General features: G+C 43.3%; 1 protein-coding gene across 2 annotated transcripts in view; it reads left to right on the top strand.

Annotated features, from left to right (window-relative positions):
- The first annotated feature begins 1,975 nt into the window (after positions 1-1,975).
- HDAC1 (histone deacetylase 1) overlaps positions 1,976-21,059 on the top strand; it is a 31,684-nt gene continuing 12,600 nt past the window's right edge. The window contains exons 1-3 of one of the 2 annotated variants that reach the window (XM_047083237.1): positions 1,976-2,103; positions 8,499-8,611; positions 19,793-19,910. In XM_047083237.1, the coding sequence (XP_046939193.1) occupies positions 2,055-2,103; positions 8,499-8,611; positions 19,793-19,910 (280 nt within the window). In that variant the 5' untranslated portion in view covers positions 1,976-2,054. The remainder of the gene's footprint in view (positions 2,104-8,498; positions 8,612-19,792; positions 19,911-21,059) is intronic. The other variant, XM_047083236.1, reaches the window with a different exon arrangement.

The following is a 21,059-nucleotide window of genomic DNA, read 5'->3' as shown; positions in this document are numbered from 1 at the left end:
TACCTTCTCTTGAAAAAAAAAAAAAAAAAAGGACGATTTGGCTTTATTGGATTTACCTGTCATGGAGCTGAGTAGTGGCCACCCTCTTTGGGTGGGATTTGAGCTCTTTCTTTGCCAAAGTCCCTTCCACTCCCAGACAGTGACACTGAGTGTTAGTGGTTATTTATCATCATGCTTGCACTGTTGTTCTTATAATGAAGAGGAAAATGAAATGTTTTTTCCACCTATATTTCCATTAAAAAGTGACAAAATAAAAGATACCTGCAGATGGCACTGTGTTTGAAGAAAGATAGGGGAAAGAAAGGCATATTGCTTTATAAAAGTGAAAAAGGATCCAATTTTAGAAATATGCAAAGCACCTGAATCAAACTAATTAATATAAATCCGCTTATTTTACACCACCTGCCTCACCTCCGTAAGGATCTGAGTGTCTGATTCCTGTTCTGCATTTTATAAAATGTTGCCACACCCATGACTACATCTGATCCCCACCCTCCTCTTCGTTCCTGCAGCCATAGAATTGGTGAACTTTGCATTGTTATCCTCTCCAATTTACAAAGAGGGAAGTGGGGCCAGAAAGGTTCCTAGCTGGGAAGCAGCAACACAGAACTGGAAATAGGGCTTATTCCCTGGCCCTTTAGCTGTTTTATAATAGAACTGCCAGTCTTAGATCTGTTACTTTTATAATTAGTGCCCCAAATGCTGTTCTCAAATGAGAAACACAAGTGCCCAAGCCCTCTTCAAAGGCTAGGGGCATAAAAACGTATCTTATGGATTACAGGACCATGAGTTTGTAACTTAGTTGGCACACAGATGGTAAGCATTTACTAATATTAATTTTGTGTTGTATTTGTTATTTTAATACCTCATCACTGTGCTTTTCAGTCTTTCAGCTTTCAGTAACGAATAGTTGATGACTGATGGGTTTAGTGCAGTGTTTCTCAAGGGTAGGGTGAGAGCAATTTTTGCCCTGGAGACATTTTTGCAATGTCTGGAGACAATTTTGGTCATCGGTACTGGGGGTGAGAGTGGAGGTTGCTATTCACAACCTCCAAGGATGCTGCTAAACATCCTACAGGGCAGGGGACAGCCCCCTGCAACGAGGAATTATCCAGCTCCAAATGTCAGTAGCTTCAATAGCTTGAGAAATCCTGCTTTAGTATAAGGGGGCAATCAGTTCCCTCCTGTGTAAAGGCACTCTTCAGTCCTCCTGGGGTGTGTATGTGTGTGTGTGTGTGTGTGTGTGTGTGTGTGTGTGTGTCTGCACCAGGGAGGTAGGCTTTGGAGTAAGAAAGGCTGGGTTCTACCCCTTTGTTAACAGTGTCTCTGGTGCACAGTAGGCATTCAAAAAATCTGTACTACTGAAAGCTGAATTTAATTACTAATTGTGTGACTCTGAGCAGGTCTCAAAGGTCTGAAGTTCATTATTCTTACCCGTAAAACGGGGATAAAAAGTCCTCTTCCAAAGCCGCTGTGAGCAATCATTGAGATAAACGTTGGTAACTCTATTCCACAGTACTCGGCCTAGAGCGGTTTTCTTTCCTTTGTCAGTTTACTTCTCCCTCTTCCAAACCTGTGTTCTAATCGACGTTCAGCCCTGTCATTAGCTGAGTGACCTTGTGCAAGTCACTTCCCCCCCCACAGGCCTCGGGTGATTCTCTATAAAATTACAAAGTTGGCTTCTGACCTCCAGGCACGCTTCCAACACCGAAATGGGACCGTGGAGTGTACGGATCTGCTTTCCTCCCCCGGGACTAATGGTACGGTCCCCGGGCAGTTTCCCCCACCCCCCTGTCGCAGACCTTGGTACAGGCCCAGGGGGCCCTCGGCTGCCTCTCAGGGCTGCCCTTGCCCCCAGCCGAGTTCCGGGCCGTCCTTGCGCAAGCTGATTGGCTGGAGCCGTGCCCGGGCTGCGCGGCTATAGGTGAGCCCGGGAGGGGACGGGCGGAGCGGGTTGGAGGCCCGCCCCCTCCTCCCCTGGGTCGGACGCTGAGCCGAGCCGCGGGCGGGAGGCCGGACGGACCGACTGACGGGAGGGACGGGAGCCGAGCAAAATGGCGCAGACTCAGGGCACCCGGAGGAAAGTCTGTTACTACTACGACGGTGAGCTCCGTGCGCGTGGCGGGGGCGGGGGCGGGGCCGCGCCGGGCCGGATCCAGGAGAGGGAGGCTGAGGAGATGTGAGCGGGGAGGCTGGGAGAGGCTGAGGCGTTGGGGAAAGGCTGAGAGAGGAGGCTGCGAGGAGGTCGAGGCTGAGAGAGGAGGCTGAGAGGAAGGAGGTCGAGACTGAGGGAGGAGGCTCAGAGGAAAGAGGTCAGGGTGAGGGAGGAGGCTGAGAGCAGGAGGTCGAGGCTGGGGGAGGAGGCTCAGAGGAAAGAGGTCAGGGTGAGGGAGGAGGCTGAGAGCAGGAGGTCGAGACTGAGGGAGGAGGCTCAGAGGAAAGGAAGGGAAGTCGAGGCCGAGGGAAGAGGCTGAGGCCGAGCGGGGGTCGTCTGGAGAAGCTTGGGGTAACTTGGTGGCGGGGGGCGGAGAAGGGGGGAATCCTCAGGAAGCTTTATGGGGAGAGTTTTAGTGGGACTCCTGGAGGGGAGGCTGAGTCTGAGCGGGGAGGCAGGATCTGGTGGAGAAGTGTGCAATGATCTATTTTCCTGCTGAGAATACAAAAGTCTTCCTCTGCCCCTTTGCTTCCTCATCCTTTTTGGTGAGAGTCCTGCGGGGTCCCCACCTCCTGTCACCAGCCTCCCCTCCCCCAGTCTCTGAGCTGGGCCTGCAGTTGCTGCTGGGAAATGGGGCCCCTGGGCTTGGAAGGAGAAAGTTGCAACCTGTTAAAACAGACTTTTTCATTTAACAAAAGCCTATGGAGCAGCTTACTCTGTACTAGGGATGATTAGCTGCTGGGATCATGGGGCTGATCAGGTCACTTCCCATCTTCTTCTCAGTCTGGAAGGGGAGATAGACAGTGGCAGGGAACTGCTCTCCAGTGTCATGCTGGGATAAAGGAAAGCTCAGAGTGTTTTGGGAGCACAGAGGAGAGGCACTCAGCCCAGCCCGGGGAGTCAGGGAGGGAGGTGCCATCTTGGGCCCGAAGAACAGGAGTTATTAGCCAAGCTCCGGAAAGGCAAAGGTGACAGTAAGTTTAGAGGTAAGAGAGAGGACAGCATTTTTGAAAGCAGGTGTGTGTACAGCATGGCTGAGGCATAGGTTTGAGGGCAGAGTGTAGAAGGTCAGGAAATAGGGTGGAGGGAAAGGTTGCAAGTGATGAGGCTTGAACCTTATGATCTGTGGACCAGATCATGAAGGGCTGGACACACTGTCTTAAGGAAGTTGGACTTTATTGTGAGTGCACTTGTGAATCATTGAAGTTTTATGCAGGTTGTGACATCATCAGATTTATACCTCAGACCTATCACTCTGAGACAGAAATTGAATTCGCCAGTGTACGGGTAAGGAAGACGGCAAGGATCCCAAACTTCTGGGTTGGGCAGTTTGATGTTGAGTGTTTGGAGAAGGTTATGTCAGTTAATAACTTTGGGTTTTGGGTTTTTTTAAGAAGTATTTTTTGAGGGCTGTCCCTACTAGGGGATATCCAAGTAGAGGCATCCAGTAGGCAGTTGGCCATTCAGGTCGCCATTTTTATTTTTATTTTTTTCAATTAATTTTGAGAGAGAGAGAGAGGCAGAGTGCGAGCAGGGGCTGGGCAGAGAGAGAAGGAGACAAGAATCTGAGGCAGGCTTCAGGCTCTGAGCTGTCAGCACAGAGCCCAATGCAGGGCTTGAACTCACTAGCCGTGAGATCATAGCCTTAGCCGACGCCTGACGCTTAACCAACTGAGCCACCCAGGTGCCCCCAGGTTGGCCATTTAGAAGACAAAAATGAGAAGATAGAGATTTTTGGTAGTTGTCAGCATGCAGATGGTAATTTTAGTTATGGAAGAGGATGCAATCACCCAAGAAGTTGTATAGCGTGGGAAGAGAAGAAGATCGGAGTGGAATTCTAAGGACATGCACTGAGGAAAAGTCTAGTGCCCTTCATGCTCTGTATTCCCCTGTCGTAGCACTTGTCACTGTGTATTGGAATTGCCCATTTACTTGTTCGTTCTTCTTAGACAGTAATCTCCTTAGGGAAAGAGACCATGTCTGGTCTAGCTCTGTATGCTCAGCCCCCAGAACAATGCCTAGCTCAGAGTAGGCTGTCAATAAATACTTGCCGATTAAATTGTACAGAGGGAATGTAAGTGAACCAGAAAGTCTTGGGTTACAGTAGCCAAAAGAAGGAAGGAGTGGCCAAGTGTTGGCAAGAACTGTTTTGTGTGTACAGTTTGGAACTGAAGTGAGATTGCAGTAGATTGAAGAATGAATGGATGGGTGAAGAGAAGACATCAGATTGAACCCTTTTCAAAGGGAGCTTGGTTGGGGCAGAGAGAGAGGGTTGTTGATACAGGGGGATGTAGTGGCTGAGAGTTGAGCATATTCAAAATTTGAATGGTAAATAGCCAGGGGGAGGGGTTGAAGATACAGGAAAGAGAGGGATGGGTAATGATGGAGGTTCCTGAAGAGACCAGGTGAGATGGAAACCAGAGCACAGGTATGGGCACTAGCCTTCAGGGGGAAGTTTCTTCATGATGAGAGGCAAGGAAAAGTTCAAATGTAGGCAAGTTTGATGAAGAGAAAGTTGGAGTTTTCAAGATGAGGTAATAGATTATTTCTTTTCCTGTGAGTGGGGGGAGGGTAGTTGGTAGAGTAGGAATCTTGAGAGAGATAGCTGTGAAGTAGCTGTTGTGAAAGAGGGAGGTAGGAAAATAAATTTGGAAGAGTTGCTGGGCAGTGGTGAGGGCCTATTTGGGGCTGGAGCCTGCGACTTTGTAGCTGTATCGGTTTGCACTGTTTTATGATCTCTCCACCATCAGTTTAAAAAGAGAAAAAGTGGAAAGACTGCAGTTTTTAGGCAAGGGAGATTTCTTACTCCTTGAGAAACCGCTTGTGAGTTTTGCAGTGAGGTCACTAGCTTGGGACTCAGACTTGGTTCTGCCCCTCAGAAGCTTTGCAGTATTGGGCAAGTCACTTTACCTTTGCAGGCCTCAGGTCACTCTCCTATAAAACTGAAAAACTTTGAGAACAATGGGAGAAGCTTTCCACAAGTTTAAAGGTAGTATCTAAAGGAAAATGATTATTTCTTTTAAAAGTCTCTTAGCAACTGGGTTAAAAGCTGTTAAGAAAAGGATGGTGTCTGGGCCCCACCCTCAGGTACTCCCCTAGCCTTCTAGATAAGTTATCTTAGTCCCCCAAGTCTAAGCCTTGGCTGAATTCAGGTTTGATAGGCAGAGGAGTTGCTGGGGATCAAGGCCCAGGCCAGAGACCTGGATAAGCTGTGATCTAATTATGTAACAGTAATGGTCATGTTACTGACTGCCTTCAAATTGGGTCTGCATCTGGATGTCTCAGCCAATGCCTTGAAAACCTATTCTGTCAATCCTCATAGCTGATAAGCTTGTCTGAGGGTCTCTGGGAGCAAAATTTTCTGCCTGCCTCCTCTGCTACTGCATCTCAAAGTCTGTCTCTATGGGACAAGGGTCCCAATTGAATGCCATCAAATACTGTACTCTGGCTTGCGGCTCTGGCTAAGAGCACAGTTCCTGCCCTCAGAGGTCTGCCTAAGATTAAGAGAAGAGGATAAAAGGACATTAAACAAAAACTAAGGAAAACTAAGAAAATTTGAATAAAGCATGGGCTTCTTTTTAGTTAATGACACTGTATCAATATTGGTTCATTAACTGTAACAGATACTTCTTATTTTATCATGTAGAATGCTAATAGGGGAAACTGCCTATGAGGTATCTGAGAACTCTATCTTTGCAATTTTTCTGTAAATCTAAAATTGTTCTAAAAAGTAGTTTAATAAAAAGACAGAGAAGAGGGTGAGATCCTAAATATCCAACTGTTTAGAAGTTTCCCATTGTCCCAGGCCATGTCTATGACCAAGAGTATTGGAGTGTGGCTTGGATACTATTGGTGGCATTTCCCACAATGCATTGCTCCCTGGAATGAATTCTGTTACTCGTGCCACCAAACCACAGTGCATAAGAGGTTGGGACCTTCTTTTCACTGGTGCTCAAAGATCTGCCTCGTCTTGATGGACTTGTAAGGCGAGAGAGATCTATCCTTGGGTATGCAGTTCACTTGATTTTTGTGCTGTTTTTTGGCTTTTAACTTTTTCATTAAAAAATTTTTTTTCTTAGGTTTATTTATTTTGAGAGAGAGAGCGTGCACAAGCAGAGAGGAAGGGCAAAGAGAGAGGGAGACAGAGGATCCAAAATGGGCTCTGTGCTGATAGCAGAGAGCCTGACGTGGGGCTCGAACTCAAGAACTGTGAGATTATGACCTGAGCCAAAGTCAGATGCTTAACTGACTGAGCCACCCAGGCACCCCAGTTTTTTCATTTTTTTATAGTAAGCTCTGTGCCCAAGATGGGGCTTGACCTCACAACCCTGAGATCAAGAATCGCATGCTCTAGCAACTGAGCCAGCCAGGCGCCCCCACTTGATTTCTGGAATATTTGTTCCAGGAACTTTGTGGCAAGTAGATTCACAGAGCCCTCTGGTTTAAGTGCAAATTGAAGTACGTATCTGGTAAACCCAATGTAGCTTTTAGGATACTGAATTTGGAGTCAGAAGAGTCGACCCCTGGATCAGTTATTGGTTGTGTGATCTTGAGCAGGCACTTAACCTCTCTGAATCTCACTGAGTTCAGTTCCTTGAATCTTTGTTCAGCTTCTGTGATGTACAGGGCATATTTGTCCTTGTCTTCAAGGAGCAGCCAGTCTTAGGAATATAAATAGATATGTAAGGGGACACCTGGGTGGCTTCAGTCAATTCTAAGTGTCTAACTCTTGAGTTCAGCTCAGGTTGTGATCTTATGGTCATGGGATTGAGCCCCACATCAGGCTCCCCACTGATCTTGGAGCTTGCTTCGGATTCTCTTTCCTTCTGTGCCCCTCTTCTGCTCTTGTGCGCGTGCGCTCTCTCCCTCTCTCAAAATAAATAAATGAATAGATAAAAATAGATATGTAAGTAATTCAGATACAAAACAAAATTTGTTAAGTGATATATACAAATTGTATACAGAGGGAAGGACCATTTATTTTGATCAGGAATATGTTTGGCACTTAAGCTGGGCTTTGTTGTATGAGGATCATCAGAAAAGGAAGGACAATCCAGGTCAAAGGAACAGTCTGAACAAAGGCTACTTGGGTGTGAAGGTGAATGCCATGTTCAGGATGCTGATAATAATCTAGTGTGTTTAGAACAGAGATTGGCAAATTTTCTGTAAAGGGCCAAATAGTAAATATTTTTCACTTCGTGTGCCATATGGGTGGGTCTCTGTGGCAACTATTTACTCAGCTCTGTTATTATAATGTGAAAGCAGCCATAGACAATATTTAAACTAATGGGCATGGCTGTGTTCCAGTAAAATTTTATTTACAAAAAACAGGCAGCCAATTGTATTTGGCTCAAGGGTCATAGTTTGCCTATTCCACTTTGGAGGGGAGAACTGCGAGAGGGAGAAAGGGAGGGAGAGGGAGAGTGTTGTGGGTTGAATGCCAGGCTAGTGAAGTTGTTCTTTATCATGTAGGAGACGGGGAGCCATTCAGGATTTTTTGAGCAGAGGAATGATGTTATGAAAGCTGTGTATTAGAAAAATAACTGGTCGTTGTAGTAGATAGTTTGAATTGAAGGCAGAGGAATCAATTAGAAGTCTTTTGCTATAGATGAAGCAAGAGATGATAAGAACTTAGTTTTCTTATTTATGAAATTAGAATAATACTTCCTGTTCTAACTATTTTATGGGGTTATTGTGAAGATCCAGTAAGAAAACTAATGTAAATGTGCTTTGACTCCATAAAGTGTCACAGCATGATAAAGGTGAACTGTGACTTATAATAATTCTGAGTACTAACGGTTATTTTTCTGTTGTGGGAGTGAATTCTTTGGAGATATATAGTGGGGTGAGTCACTCACTGCCTGTTATTCCCGAGTAGCTTTGGAATGAACCCCTTACACTGTCTAGTTCCTGTGGGCTAGACTTAACATTCTTAAATGCTGACCTCACCAGGGTCCTCTGCTTTTTTTTTTTTTTTTTAATGTTTATTTAGAGCACGCACGCATGGAGGGGAGGGGCAGAGAGAGAGGGAGAGCAAGAGAATCCCAAGCAGGCTATGTGCTGTCAGTCCAGAGCCCAACTCAGGGCTCAAACTCACGAACCATGAGATCATGACCTGAGCCAAAATCAAGAGTTGGATGCTTAACTGACTAAGCCACCCAGGCGTCCCTGCTTGCTTTTTTTTTAAATTTTGGAGCTACCCTTCCTCAAGCTGGGTAGAATCTTGGAGACTAGAATGAAAGAGAAAAAGAATTTGACTAGGAGATAGTTATAAAGATTCCTGGATTCTCCTGGGAGTGTATGTCGAATTGTGTCACTGAAACTGTCACTCTTTTTTCTTCAGGGGATGTTGGAAATTACTATTATGGACAAGGCCACCCAATGAAGCCTCACCGAATCCGCATGACTCACAATTTGCTACTTAACTATGGTCTCTATCGAAAAATGGAAATATATGTGAGTTACTGGGAGCCCTACCCCTCTCTAACCTCATCAGCTCTGGTCATAGTTATTCATCTCATTTTCTCAACTACTCATTCATCAAATGTGTTGAGTGGCTATTATGTGGCAGACACTGTAAATGATAGAGATTTCTGTTTTTAAAGGGTTCACTCCAGTGCTGGAGACTGACATGTATACAAATAAGTTGTACTACAGTCTGTTATAAGTGCAATAATTAAAAAATGTACAAGATGCAGAGATAATAAAGAGTGAAGGAGGAAGGGAGCCTTGGAATGTTTTCTAGAGGTGATATCTGAGCACAATTTTAGAGACTGAATAGAATTTAGCCTGGAGTTCAGGAGGAGACCGACATTCTAGACCAAGGGAAAAGCATAGACAAAAGGCAAAAAGAGGTGAGAACAATATGATGTGTTGGGGAACTGCTACAAGTAGTTCGATGCGCAAGTAGTACTGTAGTGTAAAGTTCACAGGTATGAGTGAGGGGACCTAGAACTGGAGAGGCCAGAAAGGATTGGATGTGCTGTGCTATGTGACAAGCAGCTCTGACGGGCAAGAGTCAAAAAATCCAACGTTGAAATGGGGATTGTGTTGAACTAGACGCCCAAGTCTCTACTGGGTGTTACTGGAGAGCATAGACTATCTAAGTTCTTTAAAAAAAAATTTTTTTTAATGTTTGTTTATTTATTTTTTTTTTTAATTTTTTTTCAACGTTTTTATTTATTTTTGGGACAGAGAGAGACAGAGCATGAACGGGGGAGGGGCAGAGAGAGAGGGAGACACAGAACCGGAAACAGGCTCCAGGTTCTGAGCCATCAGCCCAGAGCCCGATGCGGGGCTCGAACTCACGGACCGCGAGATCGTGACCTGGCTGAAGTCGGACGCTTAACCGACTGCGCCACCCAGGCGCCCCAGTGTTTGTTTATTTTTGAGAGAGAGAGAGAAAGAGACAGAGTGCAAGCAGGGGAGGAGCAGAGAGAGAGGGAGACACAGAATCCGAAGCAGGCTCCAGGCTCTGAGCTGTCAGCCCAGAGCCTGACACAGGGCTGGAACCCACGAACCGTGAGATCATGACCTGAGCCGAAGTTGGATGCTTAACCGACTGAGCCACTCAGGCTCCCCTAGACTGTCTAACTTCTTGATTCAGTTCCAGCTGATTTTTGCCCATCTACAAGTTTTTAAAGAGAAGCTGGAAATCCACATTATTATGTAAAATTGCCTGGGTTTCAAATATTGACCCAAGTTGGTTTTTTGGTTTTGTTTTTTGTTTTTTAAAACATGTTCAAACAAAAACACATCAGTACATCTGTGGACTAAATTTGGTCCAAAGGTTCCCAGTTTGAACCTCTTCTGGAGGCAGTGAGGAAAAAGTAATGGATTTTGTTTTATTTTATTTTTTTAAGTTTTTATTTATTTATTTATTTATTTATTTATTTATTTATTTTAATGTTTATTCATTTTTGAAAGACAGAGAGAGACAGAGCACAAGCAGGGGTGGGGTGGAGAGAGAGGGGGACACAGAATCTGAAGCAGGCTCCAGGTTCTGAGCCGTCAGCACAGAGCTCGACCCGGGGCTCGAACTCACAAACCGCGAGATCATGACCCGAGCCGAAGTCGGACACTCAACCGACTGAGCCACCCAGGCGCCCTTAAGTTTTTTTTTAATGTTTATACCTGCCATGGGGCTCGATCTCACAATCACAAGATCAAGAGTCTCCTACTCCACCAACTGAACCAGCCAGGGGCCCCCAGGCATGCATTTTAGAAGGAGGGAAGCCAGTTAGGAGGCTGTTGCAAAGATCCAAATGAGAAAATCAAAAAGGGCTGAGGACTCGTGTTGCCTTATGGTTAGAGCCTAAGAGTCTGTGGTTGAAGTCTGTGCCGGCAGCTTAAGTATCCTAGCAACAGCAGTATCCTTCCTCACCATTCCAGAGACTGAAAGAAGATGAGTCTTCTGTCTCAGATGGCCATGTTATGTCCCCAGAGCCACTGGAGGCAGCTGAGGAAGCAAGGAGGGAAGGGAGACAGAGGAGCAGACGGACCTTGGGACCAGAGAGCTTTTTCAGGTGTGAAAGGCAGCTGGGAATGAAAAACATAAAAAAGGTGGCAGAGGCTTTGAGGGACTCTAGGGAGGAGACTAATATTTAGATGAAGAGAGGATACCTAAACGTGGAATAGCAAGCACCAAGACCTTCCGGAGATGCCTCTTGCACGTGTATACCATGCTAATCTGGCCATGACTTGTCTCCTTTCCTGCTACTCCCCTCTCAGAACCCTCCAAGTCAGCCAGATCAGATTCTGCCTCTTTCCACCCCATCCTGATTGGGAGGAGTATTTAATCTGCCAGTCATATCTTAACTCATCTTCAAAAGTCACCTCAAGCCCTCTTTCTTTCATTCAACAGATTTTTGTTGAGTACTTGTCATACCCCAGGGACTATATTAACCTCCATGAGTGATACTGAGATACTAAAAAATGGATCCTATCTTCAAGTGAGAGGAAAAATAAACTAACATTTATTGAAGATTGCTAGTTCTAAGCCAGAGCCACTTGTTATTTCGTGTAATCCATATAGCAACCTTAACTTATAGATGAGAAAACAAGGTCAGAGAGGATAATTAACAGGTTCAAAATCACAAAATCACATGAACTAAGACTCCACCTCAGATATATCTGGTTCCAGAGTCTTTATCTGTTCATTTGTCCTATTCCCTCTTCCCAAGCAGCATTTTAACAAGAAGCCTAGAGGTAGAATGTCTCAAGATTTTTTGGTGATGTCATCAGGGACCCAGGCTTACTCTGTTTATCCTTCTGCTCAATCATCCTTAGTTTATTTGATTTTATCCTTTTGTTTTTTGCCTTGAAATCACATGATGGCTGTCTTAGCTCCAAGTACCATGTCTTCATATGACAGAATCCAAAGAGGAAGGAAACAGGCAAAATGGATCATTTTCTACTATTTCCACACACACCCCTCCCCTTTTTATTAAATAGCAAAACCCTTCCTAGAAGTTTCCCAACAGATCTCCCTTTAAATCTCATTGGGTCATTTGCCATCCTTAGACTATTCACCAGCAATTGGCTTAGACTAATCACATTTGATCCCTTCGGCTGAGTACATTAACACTCAACCAAATTGAGATCTGTTAACAAGAAGGTAGAGAATGGCTCTTTGGGAAGCATCTAACAGTGGCTGTCATAGAGATAATAAATAATATCTTACTGGAAATTACTTCATCTGTGTGGTATTCTTGTTGTAAACTTGTAAAGCAAAATTCCAGTATAATCTCTTTCTTAAAAATCTAGACTTGCTCTCTTTAGTGTGATCTGTTTCCTTCTTTGGTCACTGAGTATGAATCTTCTTCAGTCTTCTTCCCCCAACAGTTCATCCCTTCTAGACTTCTCTGGGCTGTGATCCTAGTTTTCTTTTCCCAAAGCACAGATAGCCATTTTAGTATATGTCCTGAAATTGATGGCTTTTTGGGTCAATCCTAGAAGAAGCTCCTTAGACTTCTTACAGAAGTTGTTGTATTCTGGGGCACCTGGCTGGCTCAGTCAGTAGAGAATGCACCTCTTGATCTTGGAGTTGTAAGTTTGAGCCCTACAGTGGGTGCAGAGATAACTTAAAATCTTTAAAGGGGGGAAAAAAAAAGCAGTTTCTGTATTCCATCTCTGTACCTGAAGGAGACATGTTGAAGTCTTTCACACAGTTGGTCCCTCCCCCAATTCTGCCTCCACACATCTAATTAATCTCTCCCAGAATCTACATCCTCATTTTTCATCCAGGAACCTTCTTATTTACATAATCAACAATTCTGCTCTCTTCCTTGCCTTGGATGCTAATTTTGTATATTCCCAGGCTTCTTATTCATCGCCTTCTGTTCTTTTGTGCTTTTTTTTAAAAATGTTTTTATAAAATATTGAGTAGATATGAAAAATTTTTTATAAAATATGTGGAAGGTATAAAGAATCACAATTCACTTAATACCACCTAATTTAAGAAAACAAACATTGCCATGACTGCTAAAGCCCCTATATGCTCTTCCCTGATCCTGTCTACTTTCTTCTTCCCCAGAGTTAACCTCTGTCCTGAATTTGGGACTTATTATTTCCTTGCTTTTATTTATTTATTTATTTATTTATTTATTTATTTATTTATTTAAAATTTTTGTTATTTTAGAGAGAGCGCGTGTGCAAGGAGGGGAGGGGGTGGGGGACAGAGAGAGAGAATCTTAAGCAGGCTCCATGCTCCCTGCAGAGTCCCAACTGGAGCTTGATCGCACAACCTGAGCCAAAATGACCCGAGCCGAAATGCAGAGTCAGATGCTCAATGAACTGGGCCACCCAGGCACCCTTATTTCCTTGTTTTTTAAAAATAATTTTGCCAGGGGGGCCTGAGTGGCTCAGTTGGTTGAGCGTCCAACTTCGGTTCAGGTCATGATCTCGTGGCCAGTGAGTTCGAGCCCCGCACCGGGCTCTGTGCTGACAGCTCAGAGCCTGGAGCCTGTTTCAGATTCTGTGTCTCCCTCTCTCTCTGACCCTCCCCCGTTCATACTCTGTCTCTCTCTCTCTGTCTCAAAAATAAATAAACGTTAAAAAAAAATTAAAAAAAAATAATTTTGCCAGTACGTATTCTTAAACGATACATGTTTTAGTTTTACGTGTTTGAATATTATGTAAATGGAATCACACAGTATTATTATGTGACTTACTTGCCTTTTTTGTTCAACATGTTCCTGAGAGTCATACATGTTGATGGATGTAGCTAGCCTTATTTTCACTGAAAGAATATACTACAGGACATATGCACATATTTACCCTTATTAGATAATGTTAAAATGGTTTTCAGTTGCCACCAATGTAGAATTAAAGTTGCTCTCAGTCCTTGCCAACACTTAATATTGTCATATTTAATTTTTTTGTCTGTTTAGGTTGGTGTGAAATGATACTATGGTTTTGATTAGTATTTCCCTGTTTACTAGGGAGATTGAGGATCTTTCTGTATGTTTATTGGTCATTCAGTTTTCCTTATTGAAGTCCCTATTCAAGCCTTTTATCCATTTTCTTATTTGTTCTGTTTTTGTTTTTGTTTTGATTGGGCCTTAGATACACAGAATTGAGATAAACATTATCCTTGGCTCATAAGCATCAAAAGAAGGTCCATTTTTGGTCTTTTTGAAATACGTATTTTACTGTTTATTCATTAACTTAAATATTTTCATAGTGCTATGAATATCCATATTCCTACACCCCAATCACTCTTCTAAATTTTGTGTTTATTATACTCTTGCTTTAAAAAAAAAAATGTTTGGGGGCGCCTGGGTGGCGCAGTCGGTTAAGCGTCCGACTTCAGCCAGGTCATGATCTCGTGGTCCGTGAGTTCGAGCCCCGCGTCAGGCTCTGGGCTGATGGCTCAGAGCCTGGAGCCTGTTTCCGATTCTGTGTCTCCGTCTCTCTCTGCCCCTCCCCCGTTCATGCTCTGTCTCTCTCTGTCCCAAAAATAAATAAACGTTGAAAAAAAAAAAATGTTTATCCTGGGGCGCCTGGGTGGCCCAGTTGGTTGGGCAACCGACTTCGGCTCAGGTCATGATCTTGTAGTTTGTGGGTTCGAGCCCCGCATCGGGCTCTGTGCTGACAGTTCAGAGCCTGGAGTCTGCTTCCTTTTCTGTGTCTCCCTCTCTCTGGCCCTCCCCTGCTCACGCTCTGTGTCTCTCTGTCTCAATAATAAATAAATGTTAAAACAAATTTTTTTTAAATGTTTATCCTGTGTATATATGCCTAAACAATATATAGTAATTATTTACTTGTTTTTGAACTTTTTAAAAAAGGTGTCATACTGGGGCACCTGTGTGGCTTGGTTGGTTAAGCATCCAACTTCGGCTTAGGTCCTGATCTTGCGGTCTGTGAGTTTGAGCCCTGCATTGGGCTCTGCTGACAGCTCAGAGCCTAGAACCTGCTTCAGATTCTGCGCCTCCCCCAGTCGCACTCTGTCTGTCTTTCAAAAATAAATTAAAAAAAAAAACATTAAAAAAAAAAAGGTGTCATACCATGTAATCTTCTGGGACTTGCTTGGTTTTTTTTTTCTTTTTTTAAGTTTATTTATTTATTTATTTTTAGTAATCTCTATACCCAGTGTGGGGCTTGAACTCCCAACCCTGTGATCAAGTCACACGTTCTCCCAACTGAGCCAGCCAGGTGCCCCCTGTGCCTTGCTTTTATCACACAATATTATGTTATGAAAATCCATCCACCTTGCATATAGCTTTAGTTCTTCCACTTTTCTCTGATGAATAATATCTTATTGTCATTATACTTCAGTTTATCTGTTTTTCCATTCTTAATTTGTGTCTAGTTTTTTAATGTTGTGAGCAGCGCTTTGAATATTCTTGTACATGTCTCAGTTCATACATGCAAAAATGTTGGCTGTTTCTCTAGTACTAGAATTGCTGGACTGTAGGGTATGTGAATATTAAATGCCTCGTTGCTTTTCATTGTGGTCAAATGAATTTATAGTCCCACTGGCAATGTATGAGAGATACCTTGATTCATATCCTTTCCTATACTTGGAACTAGACTTTAAATTTTGCCAACTAAATGAGTGTGAACAGTATGTGATTGTGATTTTGATTTGCATTTCACTAATAACCAGTGAAACTGAGTATCTCTTCGTATGTTTATTAACTATTTGTGTGTCCTCTACTGTGAAATGTTTTTTCCTTTGCCCATTTTTCTCTTTTTGGTTGTTTGGCTTTCTTTTTCTTACCAGTTTGTAGTAGTTCTTTTTTCTGGTATAGATAGTCCAGTGGCCATACATTGCTCCAAATATCTTATGTTTTGGTTTTGCCTTTTCACTCTAAAGTATCTTTAATGAACAGAGATTCTTGATTTTAATATAGTTATATTATTTCCTTTATAAGTGCTTTTTGTGTTTTAAGAAATCCTTCCCTTGGGGTGTCTGGCTGGCTCAGTCAGAAGAGCAGGCGACTCTTCATCTCAGGGTCATGAGTTCAAGCCCTGTGTTGGGCATAGAGCTTACTTAAAAAATAAAAATAAAAATAAAAATAAAAGCTTTATAGGTTTGCCTTCACATGTATTTACTATATCTAGAATAGATTTTTATGTCCATTGATGGATGAATGCATAAAGAAGATGTGGTATGTATATACAGTGGAGTATTAGCAATCAAAAAGAATGAAATCGGGGCGCCTGGGTGGCGCAGTCGGTTAAGCGTCCGACTTCAGCCAGGTCACGATCTCGCGGTCCGTGAGTTCGAGCCCCGCATCGGGCTCTGGGCTGATGGCTCGGAGCCTGGAGCCTGTTTCCGATTCTGTGTCTCCCTCTCTCTCTGCCCCTCCCCCGTTCATGCTCTGTCTCTCTCTGTCCCAAAAATAAATAAACGTTGAAAAAAAAAATTAAAAAAAAAAAAAAAAAAAAGAATGAAATCTTGCCATTTGCAACTACGTGGATGGAACTAGAGGGTATTATGCTAAGAGAAATTAGTCAGAGAAAGACAAATATCATATGACTTCACTCATACGAGGACTTTTAAGACACAAAACAGATGAACACAAGGGAAGGGTAGCAAAAATAATATAAAAACAGGGAGGGGGACAAAAACATAAGAGACTCTTAAATATGGAGAACAAACAGGGTTACTGGAGGGATTGTGGGAGGGGGGGTGGGCTAAATGGGTAAGGGGCACTAAAGAATCTACTTCTGAAATCATTGTTGCACTATATGCTAACTAACTTGGATGTAAGTTAAAAAAATAAAATAGAATCGATTTTTTTTTTAATTTTTTTTTTTCAACGTTTATTTATTTTTGGGACAGAGAGAGACAGAGCATGAACGGGGGAGGGGCAGAGAGAGAGGGAGACACAGAATCGGAAACAGGCTCCAGGCTCTGAGCCATCAGCCCAGAGCCCGACGCGGGGCTCGAACTCCCGGACCGCGAGATCGTGACCTGGCTGAAGTCAGACGTTTAACCGACTGCGCCACCCAGGCGCCCCTAGAATCGATTTTTAAATATAGTTTGAAGTAAGAATCCACTGAAATTTTTTCATTCCACAGATACTTATTAAGCACCTGCTTTGTGCCAGGCATTGTGTGTGGGTCTGTTTTGGGGCCTGTGTTCTGTTGACTTGGTCTGTTTTTTGACGCTTATGCCAGTACCCAGTGCTTAATTGTGATAGCTCTTCAGTAAGTTTTGACATCTAGTAACACAAGTCCTCCCACTTTTTCTTAAAAAAAAAAAAAACAACTGACTTGCTATTTGCCCTTTGTGCTTCTTTTCTTTTTATTTACGTCTTGTCTGTTTTTTTAGAGGGAGGGAGAGCACACAAGGAGGGGCAGAGAGAGAAGGAGACAGAGGATCCCAAGCAGGCTGTGCCCTGTCAGCACAGAGCCTGAGGTGGGACTTGATCTCAGGAACTGTGAGATCATGACCTAAGTGGAAGTTGGACACTCAACCGACTGAGCCACCCAGGCCCCCTAGATTTTTTTTTAAATGTTTATTTATTTTGGGGAGAGAGAGCTCAAGAGCACATGCACGCACAGGGGAGGGGCAGAGAGAGTCAGGGACAGGGTATCAGAAGCAGGCTCTGTGCTGTCATCAGAGAGCCCAATGCAGGCTTGAACTCACAAACTGTAAGATCATACCCAAACCAAAGTTGGATGCTTAACTGACTGAGTCACCCAGGCACCCCTAGAAATTTTTTCAAAGTAATTACAAAAATTTTGTTTTTAATGTTTATTTTTGAGAGAGAGAGAGAGAGAGAGAGCGCGCGCGTGCGAGTGCGCACAGGGGAGGGGTAAAGAGGGAGACAGAGAATCCCAAGCAGGCTTTGCACTGACAGTGCAATGCCTCATGTGGGGCTTGAATTCACAATCCAGGAGATCATGACCTGAGCTAAAATCAAGAGTCTCTTGCTCAACTGACTGAGCCACCCAGGCTCCCCTCCAAGTACTTCTTTTTAATGCTATCATAAACTATCTTTTAAAATTTTTATATTTAGGTTGTTTACTGGTATAGAGAAATGTAGTGCAATTCTTTTTTATTTAGACATATATCCAGGGTCTCTGTAGATCTCTTTCTACTACCTGTTGTTTCTGTGAGCTCTCACTCGTAGTGCTTTGTTTCCTTGCATGTTTTGTAATTTTTGACTCTGTGGTCATATTTTTTGGAACTTTGTGGCCTGGGATGAAGATAGGTTCTTAAAGCAAGATTTGCCTTTACTTTGTAAAAGAGGTAGCTTTTGAGATGGGCTTTGTCCTTGTTGAATGTAGTACATGAGGAACATGGAATCAAGGGGTGGCTTCTGTCTTAAACAATTGGGTAGTTGGTGGTGAGAATAGGAACCCTGGGAAAGAAGAGCATAGGAGAAATAAAGCAGTGGATGCAGTCAAGATTATGGAGGAGGGGTAATGAAAAGGATGGGCTGTGGATTGAAATGGAAGTCAAGAAAGGGTGTTGTTAAGGATTATAATTAGTTTCTCAACCTGAGTGGATGTTGGTGTCATTAACAAGAATATTAAAAGAGAAGTCTGGAAGTTAAATATGAATGCCTCTCTATAAGTTGTTAGATCCAGTTGAATTTGAAGTGCCTCTAGGATTCACAGGTGGAGCTGACTGGGAGGTTGTTGGAATTGTGAATCTGGAGCTCAGAACAGAAATCAAGATGGAGTGAGTCTGGGCAGGCATCTGTATAGAAGATAGAGTTAAAGCTCCATCTACAACATTGCCATGAGAGTAAAAGGCTTAATACAATAAAAACAACTTCGGGGGCTCCTGGGTGGCTCAGTCAGTTGAGCATCTGACTTCAGTCCGGGTCATGATCTCACAGTTTGTGCCTGGCATCGGGCTCTGTGCTGACAGCTCAGAGCCTGGACCTTGCTTTGGATTCTGTCTCCCTCTCTCTCTGCCCCTCCCCTGCTCATACTCTGTCTCTTTCTCTCTCAAAAATAAATAAACTTAAGCAAACAAACAACTTAGTATTTGGAGCCAAGTCTTGCTTCTTTCACTATGAGTGTGGTATATAAAACAGTATCCACCTTTTAGTCTTACATTCTGCCTTATACCGAGGATTAAACAAGCACCAAATAGTGCCTGGAGCCCGACCTCTGGGTTTCTATCCCAGTTTACCAACTGTGTAGCTTTGGGCAAATTACTTAACCTCCCTGTGGGCAGAGTGAGGATAATAATAGTATGGAGTTTAAGAGGTTGTTGTAAGGATCACAAAATCACATACAGTGCCTGGCACAGGGTAAACAATGTTATATGTGTATTGAAAATGCTTTATAAACTATAAAGATATTCATAATTGGAAGAGCAGAGGGTCATCTTCGAAGAAGACCTACCTTTAAGGGATGAGAGGAAGAAAAGAGAATTTTTTTTTTTTTAATTTTTTTTTTCAACTTTTATTTATTTTTGGGACAGAGAGAGACAGAGCACGAATGGGGGAGGGGCAGAGAGAGAGGGAGACACAGAACCGGAAACAGGCTCCAGGCTCTGAGCCATCAGCCCAGAGCCCGACGCGGGGCTCAAACTCCCGGACCGCGAGATCGTGACCTGGCTGAAGTCGGACGCTTAACCGACTGCACCACCCAGGCGCCCCTGAAAAGAGAATTTTTAAAAAGAGGGAAAGAGGACTCAGAATGTTGGGATAATCAGGAAATGACCATGTCAAGGAAGGTTCAGTGGGGAGGGTGTGATGAGAATTGTTGTGATGATGATTTATAAAAGATTTCCTATCTATTTCAGTTATTGTTAGTCACCTCTTTTTCTTAAACTCTTGGAGCCTTTTGGACCATAACTATTTAAAAAGAAATAAGAGTTTGTAAGCATTTCACAATTTACAAAGAGATTTAACTATCTCCTCCAATTCTCACACTGTTAGGTAGAAGTTGTTGCCTCTATTTAGTAAGTGAGAAAATTGAGGCTCACAAGGTAGACTTGCCCAAGTAACAGAGCTTGAGTTGCAGTTCTGTTTTTTGATACTGAATCTCCTTTGATAATCCCATATGCCTAATTAGATCGCAAGTTTCCTGAGGCATTAATCTAATCAGTAATTCCTTGCCTAGCTCAATGCTGAGTGGCTCTTCTCTTAGTGTTCAAAGTAGACTAAGTGAAGAGTGGCTTGGATCTGGAATAACATGTTCTCTCTCCCCTCTTCCCTCTAGCGCCCTCACAAGGCCAATGCTGAGGAGATGACCAAGTACCACAGTGACGACTACATTAAATTCTTGCGCTCCATCCGCCCAGATAACATGTCTGAGTACAGCAAACAGATGCAGAGATGTAAGTCCATTCTGTTCCCTCCTTACTCTCAAGGCCCCAGTTGGATCTGCCCTTCAGTTGCAGAGGCTTACCCTGCCTTCCCTTGTATCTCCCATTCATCCCACACTTGATTTCCCCTGCCTTCCAAGGATGCCAAAGTGCAGCTCTTTTCTCCAGTCTAGCTTTCCTTGTTTCTTGATTATAAAGAATAGTGTTTGATCTTTGTCTAGTTAGGTTCACAACGATATGCCAAGAAAACCGTAATTGTTGTGATGGAAAACGCACTGACGTAGGAGAGGGAGACAGAGATAGAAGTCTCAGCTCTGACTCTTAACTGACCAGGCTGGTCACTTCCCCTCAGATTTTTCTTTCGTAAAATGGACTGGATGTCATCCCATACAACTATAACTGCTCTCACTTTGTATTAATTGAGAATCGAGGGGCCACTTAGGACAGATTCTAGATGATGTAATCTTTGAGTTGAGGTGATTCTACCCCTGCTTCCTGAGACTTGAAACAGGTGTCATCTCGGAAGCTACACTCAGTTTGTAGGAATTAATGAGGCTTATTTTAGCTATGGGAGAAAATGTGTTTAAATTTGGAAAAAACTTATATCTGACTTCTCCCTGTGTTATTTTAGAAATTATCTCTTAGCACCTAATATCTCATATAATAAAACAATGAAACAGCATTGTCCAGAAGTTTTGATTAGCTTGTAACAGTTTATTTGGAAATATCAGCAAATCTGTGGCACTTGTTGCTACTGGCCACAAGGTAGTCTGATTCCCAAGGCAGAGAGTTTATTTGTTATAATAGTTGTGCAGTTGTAATGATTACAGAACCACAGAGACCTTTTTTATTTTTTTATTTAAAAATTTTTAATATTTATTTATTTTTGAGAGAGAGAGAGACACACAGAGAGCGAGCGGGGGAGGAGCAGAGAGAGAGGGAGACACAGAACCTGAAGCAGGCTCCAGGCTCTGTGCTGTCAGCAGAGTCTGATGCGGGGCTCGAACCCATGAACTGTGAATCATGACCTGAGTCAAAGTTGGACGACTTTAACCGACTGAGCCACCCAGGTGCCCCTATAGTTTTTTGTTTTTGTTTTTGTTTTTACAGAGGCCTTTTTTAAAGTATTATTACCACCCACAACTCCAGGAGCTGCTGCCC

Source organism: Lynx rufus, unplaced genomic scaffold (genome assembly GCF_022079265.1).
Source record: "Lynx rufus isolate CCGP_SWC_20201006 ecotype Redwood Valley unplaced genomic scaffold, mLynRuf1.p SCAF_2, whole genome shotgun sequence".
NCBI classification, from domain to species: Eukaryota; Metazoa; Chordata; class Mammalia; order Carnivora; family Felidae; genus Lynx; species Lynx rufus.
This window is presented reverse-complemented; position numbering and strand designations above follow the sequence as displayed.